Genomic DNA, 10,000 nt, shown 5'->3' with positions numbered 1-10,000 from the left:
GTAGGATGTAGTAGGATGAAGCAGGATGTAGTAGGATGTAGTAGGATGTAGCAGGATGAAGCAGGATGTAGTAGGATGAAGCAGGATGTAGTAGGATGTAGTAGGATGAAGCAGGATGTAGTAGGATGTAGCAGGATGTAGCAGGATGTAGTAGTATGAAGCAGGATGTAGTAGGATGTAGTAGGATGAAGCAGGATGTAGTAGGATGAAGCAGGATGTAGTAGGATGTAGTAAGAAGAAGCAGGATGTAGTAGGATGTAGCAGGATGTAGTAAGAAGAAGCAGGATGTAGTAGGATGTAGTAGGATGAAGCAGGATGTAGCAGGACGCAGTAAGAACAGCTATGATGTAGTAGGACGTAGTAGGACGAAGCAGGACGTAGTAGGACGAAGCTAGGATGTAGTAGGACGTAGCAAGAAGAAGCTATGATGTAGTAGGACGTAGCAGGACGTAGCATGACGTAGTAAGAAGAAGCTAGGATGTAGTAGGACGTAGTAGGACGAAGCAGGACGCAGTAGGACGTAGTAAGAAGAAGCTAGGACGTAGCAGGATGTAGCAGGACGAAGCTATGACGTAGTAGGATGTAGTAGGATGAAGCAGGATGTAGTAGGATGTAGTAAGAAGAAGCAGGATGTAGTAGGATGTAGTAGGATGAAGCAGGATGTAGCAGGATGTAGTAGGATGAAGCAGGATGTAGTAGGATGTAGTAGGATGAAGCAGGATGTAGCAGGATGTAGTAAGAAGAAGCAGGATGTAGTAGGATGAAGCAGGATGTAGTAGGATGTAGTAGGATGTAGTAGGATGAAGCAGGATGTAGTAGGATGTAGTAGGACGTAGCAGGACAACTGAGAGCATAGCAAGGAGTGCAGCAGGACCACAGCGACAGCTGCAATCATGATTTAGGTGCCGCCCTAATCCAAGGAAACATGCTGGGCGAAACAAAAGCATCAGGACTCCCCAGAGCTAGGTTAGTAACGAGCATTTCAGGGACATGGATGCACACAGATGGAAAGAGAGAGGAGAGAGGAGCTCAGTGTGTCAAAGGAAGTCCCCCGTAGTCTAAAACTATAACAGCAGAACTAAGAGAGACAGGTTAAGGAGAGGAGCCTGGTCGGGCTAGAACTCTCCCCAACCGGATCAGGCTGTACTGGCCTGCCTCCCTCTACTTTTATTATATTATTGATCATATGGTAAATTAATCTGTAACCCCTTCATTCCCCTGTAAATTATGCCTATGATTCCACATGTATGTTTTAAATTATTAGTATTATTATGTATAAAAAATATATTAATTTCCATCCATCCGACCCTGTTTAATATGTAATAGTATACAATACATGTACTAGGGGGTCCCTACTCGCTCTCTCTTTCAGCCTAAAAAACGTTGAAAGACCCCGGATCTAGATTATAAGACATACACCGAATTTACCACAAGAGCCTCTGGCATCATGGGAGCCTTTAAGACTTTCACCAGCGAGTGTCCAAATCACCTAAAATGCCAAAATAAATCTTAAACTCACTGAATCTGAAATGGAGTCTGGTGTGGCGTTCTATTGCGCATAAAACATTAACGATAAACCAGGAAATGTTTGTGGCGTAGCAGTTTAATAATCTGTTAACGGCTGCTAAAAGTGAAAGTATTCTCTTGAATATGTTTGAATATGTAAATATGATCGCTTTCATGATAATAAGAACAAGTTTACCTGCAGTTTAATCGTATTATCAGGCGGAGATGTGTAGCTATTGCTTTCTACCTTGAACTGTATTCAACGTTTGCGTTGATTTCTCTCCAGAGGTGAAATGATGCTGCCTTCAGGAGCTCGTCGTAAACTCGGATGTCAGACACACCGGACAAAATAAGTTACTTTCGAGTGGAAATACATAACAATTGATAAACAAAAAGATAAAAATATAAATATATATATATACTTAACTTTATTTACACATAAAACAGACAGAGAGACAAGGAAATCTCACATGACATGCGACAACCACATTGTGGTTTTAAGCTTAAAACCACATTGTGGTCTGTGGTGCGCACTAGATAATGTTTACTCCGATTACACTTAAACGCATCGTGTTTATTTCTCCGCAACATCATTTCCAAGAATCCAAACACTTCCTTTTATTTATTTAAAGAAACAGGATTAGGGAATAGGAGGCACGCACACACACACACACACACACACACACACACACACACACACGCACACACACACACACACACGCACACAGACACGCACGCACGCACGCACGCACACACACACGCACACACGCACACACACGCACACAGACACGCACGCACACACACACACGCACGCACACACACACACGCACACACACAGACACGCGCACACACACACGCACACACACACACGCGCACACGCACACAGACACGCACACACACACACGCGCACACACACACGCACACACACACACACACACACACACACACACACACACACACACACACACACACACACACACACACACACACACACACACACACACACACACACACACGCTTAGCAACTTTTAACAACTCTTTACTGTTGAATAACATTAGCTAATTAAGCAATTCAAGGAACACTGATGCTTGTATCAACACTGATTCTGATCACACAGACTTTTCACTAACGGAGTACATGTACCGGCGTTACGTATTCAGAATACAAATGATGAGTAACTGTACTCCGTTACAGTTACTATTTCAATAGTTGGTATTTAGAATACAGTTACATTGTTGAAATCAATGGATTACATGACGATACTTCATATCGTCATGTAATCCATTGATTTTTATATATATATATATATACACACACAATCACCACTCTGGTTTGGTTGAAATAAACCTTTAATTCACCCATTTACATGTGGAGATATGCTGGCTCTATACACGCTAAAAGTCCTGATTATTTACATGGAGTCTGGTGGAGATATGCTGGCTCTATACACACTAAAAGTCCTGATTATTTACATGGAGTCTGGTGGAAATATGCTGGCTCTATACACGCTAAAAGTCCTGATTATTTACATGGAGTCTGGTGGAGATATGCTGGCTCTATACACGCTAAAAGTCCTGATTATTTACATGGAGTCTGGTGGGTTTGGTGATGGGGATTTCGGGGCTGTTTCATGTTAAACTAAAAGGATCTTCCTCTTTAACTAAAAGGTCTATCTCTGTAGGGATCCTTTCATAATGTTGTCACACACTTAGAATAATAATTGAGAACATAGAGTCCAGGTTGAAAACAAAACAACCCTTTAATACAGGAAGGTCTCAGTAATGAAGACACTATTCAGCCGTTTTAATTAAATCCTTTATAGTCCCATATTGACAGTATTAGACCTTTTGTTGTCTCTCCAAACCCCTAACCCTTTAGAGTCAGAATACCATGTAAACCATGTATTTTCAAATGCTATAAAATTGAATATAAAAACACTGAAAACTCCGTGAAAGAAGTGATCATTAACTGGACTTGTGCAGAGCGTTGTAGGGAACCATTCAGCTTAGTTTAGGGTCATTTGGTAAAAAAGAAACTCATATTTCTTTTCCCCGAGAAAAACAGGAGTATTAAAACCAGGGATGCACCGAATCCAGGATTCTGTGTGTGTGTGTGTGTGTGTGTGTGTGTGTGTGTGTGTGTGTCTCCGCCGTTGATTACAGGAAGGTGTTTACGTAGGTGGAGCGTTCAATGCAGCAGGCTGAGAGGAAGTGGAAATGGAACTGGTGAGCAGAAAAAGTGTTGTTTGGCAGTACTTTCAGTCAAAAGAAGGCCATTCAAGTCCAGCTACATGTTCAATCTGCAATGCTGATTAGTCTGGTGGTGGCGAGGACCCTAAACAATACACAACATCACCGCTGTTACAACATCTGGTATGAAACATCTGGAAGAATACGAGCTGAGCATGAAGGAATCTACAGACAGCAGCCAGAATGCAGCAACTTCAGGTACGGCAAAGGAAGGACAGTCACTGTTTACTTCATTAATGTGTTGACTGTGTTCATGGACTGAGGACGGGACGAGGACTCAGCAGAACCTCAACCAGGGGGTTCAGGACTCAGCAGAACCTCAACCAGGGGGTTCAGGACTCAGCAGAACCTCAACCAGGGGGTTCAGGACTCAGCAGAATCTCAACCAGGGGGTTCAGGATTCAGCAGAACCTCAACCAGGGGGTTCAGGATTCAGCAGAACCTCAACCAGGGGGTTCAGGACTCAGCAGAATCTCAACCAGGGGGTTCAGGACTCAGCAGAACCCCAAAAATCTGGATGCGGTGCATGCTTAGTTTCATGGCCGGTGGAGGATGAATCTGTCTTCCTCACACGTGGAGGTAAAAGTCTGTAACCCGTTCTGTCCGAGAGTTGTGGCCCTCGAACGTCTCATAGTCCGTCGTCCGGGCGATCTCGGCAGCCTCCCCGCTGCTCCGCTCGGATGGACGCCAAAACGCCGCTCATCTGAAAACACACAGAGATGACACAGAGCTTTGACACCATAGCAAATCAAATGGATAGAAAGACTCCATTTCCATTCAAATCAACGTAGCAGAACTGGGAGGAGAGCACCCATTGGTTGTTGACGACTTCAAACTTGGGACAATCTGAACGTCCAGACGGGAGAAACACAGACTGGGACTGAGATTTATGACCTTACACCAAACCATGGAGACGACGGGAGACGACTGGAGACGACGGGAGACGACGGGAGACGACGGGAGACGACTGGAGACGACGGGAGACGACGGGAGACGACTGGAGACGACGGGAGACGACGGGAGACGACGGGAGACGACGGAGACGACTGGAGACGACGGGAGACGACGGGAGATGACTGGAGACGACGGGAGACGACTGGAGACGACGGGAGACGACGGGAGACGACGGGAGACCCCCCGACTCTAGCAAGACTCTTAAGGCCGTTTTATGCTTCTGCGTTGAATCTACGGCGTACCCCCGCAGACCCCTCTCCGTCTACGCCGTAGCCTGACGTGCATCTCTCGAAAAATGTAACTGCACGTCGCAGCGACGTGGCTTGGCAGCGTGGCATTACCCCCCCCCGCCCCCCCCCACCCCGACTCATTTCCTGGTTCTCCTTCTCCATGAACAACATGACATCAAGGAGAGGGTTAACGTCTCCTGCTCCAGATCTCCCACCGTGGTCAGAAAGAACAGGACACACACACACACACACACACACACACACACACGCACACGCACACGCACACACACACGTTTTCATCCTCAGATTATTGGACATTAGTCTGAGACGGAGGAAACGCTTGTGAAGTCGTAATGTCATTACATCCCACCCCTCGAGTGTAATCTTTTATAAAGATATAGATGAAGTTTTTTTTTTAATCTCACCCATTGGATGATGTTTCCTCTGAAGAAATAGAGCGATGAAGCTCTTCAGTTGTCAGACGGGTTTCTTTTTCTCCGCCTGTTCAGTCAGAAAATAGAAAACCATTTCAAACAGCTCTGTTTCCTGCAGCACAATCAGTCGCTGTTAAAAACTGTTCCCGAACACGGAAATAGTTCCCATTTAGTGGTCATGTTTACTGACTTCATTACATAGTCCACTGTACAATACTTGTGTGTGTGTGTGTGTGTGTGTCTGCAGACTGTGTGTGTGTGTGTGTGTCTGCAGACTGTGTGTGTGTGTCTGCAGACTGTGTGTGTGTGTGTCTGCAGACTGTGTGTGTGTGTGTCTGCAGACTGTGTGTGGTGTGTGTGTGTGTGTCTGCAGACTGTGTGTGTGTGTGTGTGTGTGTGTGTGTCTGTGTGTGTGTGTGTGTGTGTGTGTGTGTGTGTGTGTGTCTGCAGACTGTGTGTGTGTGTGTGTGTGTGTGTGTGTCTGCAGACTGTGTGTGTGTGTGTCTGCAGACTGTGTGTGTGTGTGTGACTGTGTGTGTGCGTGTGTGTGTGTGTGTGTGTGTCTGCAGACTGTGTGTGTGTGTGTGTGTGTCTGTGTGTGTGTGTGTGTGTGTGTGTGTGTGTGTCTGCAGACTGTGTGTGTGTGTGTCTGCAGACTGTGTGGTGTGGTGTGTGTGTGTGTGTGTGTGTGTGTGTGAGTGTGTGTCTGCAGACTGTGTGTGTGTGTGTCTGCAGACTGTGTGTGTGTGTCTGTGTGTGTGTGTGTGTGTGTGTCTGCAGACTGTGTGTGTGTGTGTGTGTGTGCTGCAGACTGTGTGTGTGTGTGTCTGCAGACTGTGTGTGTGTGTGTCTGTAGACTGTGTGTGTGTGTGTCTGTAGACTGTGTGTGTGTGTGTGTCTGTAGACTGTGTGTGTGTGTGTGTGTGTAGACTGTGTGTGTGTGTGTGTGTGTGTGTGGTGTGTGTGTCTGCAGACTGTGTGTGTGTGTGTCTGCAGACTGTGTGTGGTGTGTGTGTGTGTCTGCAGACTGTGTGTGTGTGTGTGTGTGTGTGTGTCTGCAGACTGTGTGTGTGTGTGTGTGTGTGTGTGTCTGCAGACTGTGTGTGGTGTGTGTGTGTGTGTGTGTGTGTGTGTGATGTTGAACCCTAAGTTGTTTTTAATACACACGGCGACTGAGACAAACCTCAGACTGATGGAGGGGAAACCTTGGTCAGAACAGCTGTCTTCACTCGCCGTCTCCCACGCGTCCTCGTCCGCGTCCTTCCACTCAGTCCTGCAAAACATTATGATGACATATTTCACCACAGAAGACATAAACAATCACCACCGTTTCAAATGTCGGTATGACGTCTTTAAAACATTCCTTCGGTTTTGATCGTCTCTGTTGCACGACGGACGGCTTCAGCGAGCATTTTCTAAACTATGGGTATCTGCATTTCTAATGGCTGATAAAAAAATAAAAATATATAATAATAATAATAATATTCATTCATGACAACTGATTCTGATAATTGAATATCAAAAAAATAAAATAAAAACGGACGAAACCCCCTTCAACCACGTTGGGAGTGTTGGCGTAGTCTGTCCACCAGAGGGCGCTCTGCAGCCTCCCTGTTGGTAACACTCGGACTTTTTTGTTATTGTCTTTTTGTTCAAAGGACTTTAAGTTTCATATCTTAAGTTAAGCATTTCTGGATTTTTTTTTTTAAATATATATTGGCCGATATGTCGGAATATCGGATTTTTAAATCATCAAATATTTGCATCGGTATCGGCCTTAAAAATCCTGTATTGGTCGGGCTCTATCACAAAGTCAACTGGTGCCATTTATTGGGGTTCCCCATTTCATCATGTGTACGTAGGATAGACAGTAGTCTCTCATGTCCAGACCCTCCTCCACAGCTCTGTGGAGGAGGGTCTGTCTAGTCCACACAGCATTCCTGGATGGGAGAACAACCTGCTCTGGTTTACTGGCATTTCTTTAGACCAATCACAATCATCGTGGGCGGGGCTAAGCCAGAAGAGGTCAGAACGCCAACACAAGAGGAAGAGGAAGGGGACATCCAGCAGCACCGGAGCTATCCCGGAAGTGGAACGTCGTGGATATAGACTAGGTAGAGAGCGGTTTTGGGCATATGACCCCGGTAGCGGGTGAATCCCAATCAATGAGCGCTGTAGCATGGTCCCGCCCCCGCTGCTGTACACACGCACAGATATATCCCCCTTCATAGTAGGGCTGGCGCAATATACACATCGTGAAAGGCTGCGACATATCGCGACAGACACTCGGAAGTTTTTTTGAAAATATCAGTAGAAAATTACAGTTTACCAGCCTCATTCTGATAAACAGGAACAGAAAACAGGATTGACCCAGTTTTACCCAAATGTATTTAGCCCGACGCTAACGTGGAGGAAGCTGTTCATCTGCAAAAAACTGCCATGACACAATGTGACACATCATCAGACAGGTATCCCTCTCAGTCTACGCTATATTTAGACTGTCATTGTTTTTTTGGTGGAGCCTTTTATACTCAATTCAGTTGTAAATGTGTTCAGTACAACTATGCCTGCAAGGTAGGAACTCTCTGTATTGTGTGTGTGAACGTGTGTGATTTGTACTAACATGAACATGAGATAATGTTGGAAAATATTTCCTTTCGTTTGTTTTAAATACAACAAGCAATGTTGTATGTTAGCAGAATACTGAACGCTGCAGAAAACTGAGAACACTTTAATATGTCATCACGTCATCATTACATCGTGTTACCGGCAATTTCCACTGGATGCGTAACGTCTGCACAGTCATTCGGTTTCCATTAAAGTCAGTGTGTGTATTGTGTATATAATGTGTGTATTTCCACTGTATAATGTGTGTATTTCCACTGGCTGCAGAACGTCTGCGGCCCGACTGCGTCCCAGTTCAGAGCAGACACGCAGAGCTTCTATTTCCCTGCACTACACCTTGAAAACACAACTCAGAGCTGTTCCCCCTCTACTCCTCTGGATGGAAACTGACTGGTGTTGGTTTTGTGGTTCTGTTCTACGTGAATGCGTGAGATCCCGTGGGTCCACGTGACTACAGCTGTCAGTCGTGGCCGCAGACGTGCCGCAACAAATCAGGACCTGGTGGGCGTTGACGGACGGCGGAGCACGCAGCACGCTGTTCAGTTCCTCACCGGTCTGACGGCGAGTCACTGGAGGGAGCTTGGCGGCGCCGTCCTCCGTGTCTGCTGCCTGGAGGAGTCCACGTGGACGCCGGTCCTGCTTTGTAACTGTTGAAGTTGAAAGGAAGAAAAACATTTGTTACATTACACAAACTGATACTACGCTGATAGGTAATGTTACGGCAGGTAAAGGGTTAAGGTGCAGCACCTGAGCCCAATGAATGGTGTGTATGTGTGTGTGTGTGTGTGTGTGTGTGTGTGTATCTGTGTCTCTATGTGTGTCTGTATGTGTGTGTGTGTGTGTCTCTGTGTGTGTGTGTGTGTGTGTGTGTGTATCTGTGTCTCTATGTGTGTCTGTGTGTGTGTGTCTCTGTGTGTGTGTGTGTGTGTGTACGTATGTATGTCTCTCTCTCTGCGTGTGTGCGTGTATATATATATATATATATATATATATATACACATATATATGTGTGTCTGTGTGTATCTGTATGTGTGTGTGTGTGTATATATATATATATGTGTGTGTGTGTGTGTGTGTGTGTTTTCTCAGATCTAATGGCTGTAGTTGGACTTCTTTAGCTTTAAGTTGTATCTTTAAGCTTGTTGAGTGTTATTTCTGTATCATGTATCTTCTCCATGTTGCAGACACAGATATGGAGATAATAACGGTCCAACATCATGTAAAAAAGAGACAAAAACCCACAAAGAGAAACAAAGTGTACGGGGAAATTGCATTTTTTATTAATATTGAAAAACATTTTCTTGATCCCCCCCCCCACCAAATACACACTTATGTCTTCCACAAAGCTATAAAACACACATCACACAATCATCAGTTGTTGTTCACACGGCAGACAGATAACAGGGTCCCTAACATGGATGTTGTTAGCTGACCAGTAGTAGTAGTAGTAGTAGTAGTAGTAACATGGCTGTTGTTAGCTGAGCAGTAGTAGTAGTAACAACATAGCTGTTGTTAGCTGACCAGTAGTAGTAGTAGTAACAACATAGCTGTAGTTAGCTGAGCAGTAGTAGTAGTAGTAACATAGCTGTTGTTAGCTGAGCAGTAGTAGTAGTAGTAACATAGCTGTTGTTAGCTGAGCAGTAGTAGTAGTAACAACATAGCTGTTAGCTGAGCAGTAGTAGTAGTAGTAACAACATAGCTGTAGTTAGCTAAGCAGTAGTAGTAGTAGTAGTAGTAGTAACAACATAGCTGTAGTTAGCTGAGCAGTAGGAGGAGTAGTAGTAGTAGTAGTAGTAGTAGTAGTAGTAGTAACATAGCTGTAGTTAGCTGAGCAGTAGGAGGAGTAGTAGTAGTAGTAGTAGTAGTAGTAGTAACATAGCTGTAGTTAGCTGAGCAGTAGTAGTAGTAGTAGTAGTAGTAACATAGCTGTAGTTAGCTGAGCAGCAGTAGTAGTAGTAGTAGTAACATAGCTGTAGTTAGCTGAGCAGTAGTAGTAGTAGT

General features: G+C 44.9%; 2 protein-coding genes across 3 annotated transcripts in view; both read right to left on the bottom strand.

Moving 5' to 3' along the window:
* Positions 1–1,837, bottom strand: part of LOC144513916 (membrane-spanning 4-domains subfamily A member 4A-like) — a 13,919-nt gene extending 12,082 nt beyond the window's left edge. The window contains exon 1 of one of the 2 annotated variants that reach the window (XM_078245107.1): positions 1,754–1,837. The gene's annotated coding sequence lies outside the window, so the exon portion shown is untranslated. Of the gene's footprint in view, positions 1–1,702 lie in introns of both variants that reach the window. The other variant, XM_078245105.1, reaches the window with a different exon arrangement.
* A 1,410-nt stretch (positions 1,838–3,247) lies between these two features.
* LOC144513918 (uncharacterized) overlaps positions 3,248–10,000 on the bottom strand; it is an 11,557-nt gene continuing 4,804 nt past the window's right edge. Inside the window, exons 3-6 of the mRNA XM_078245109.1 lie at positions 8,551–8,646; positions 6,558–6,647; positions 5,366–5,441; positions 3,248–4,459 (exon numbers count right to left, since the gene is read on the bottom strand). Coding sequence (XP_078101235.1) covers positions 5,411–5,441; positions 6,558–6,647; positions 8,551–8,646 — 217 coding nt within the window. The 3' untranslated portion in view covers positions 3,248–4,459; positions 5,366–5,410. The remainder of the gene's footprint in view (positions 4,460–5,365; positions 5,442–6,557; positions 6,648–8,550; positions 8,647–10,000) is intronic.

This window comes from Sander vitreus, unplaced genomic scaffold (assembly GCF_031162955.1).
Source record: "Sander vitreus isolate 19-12246 unplaced genomic scaffold, sanVit1 ctg380_0, whole genome shotgun sequence".
NCBI classification, from domain to species: Eukaryota; Metazoa; Chordata; class Actinopteri; order Perciformes; family Percidae; genus Sander; species Sander vitreus.
This window is presented reverse-complemented; position numbering and strand designations above follow the sequence as displayed.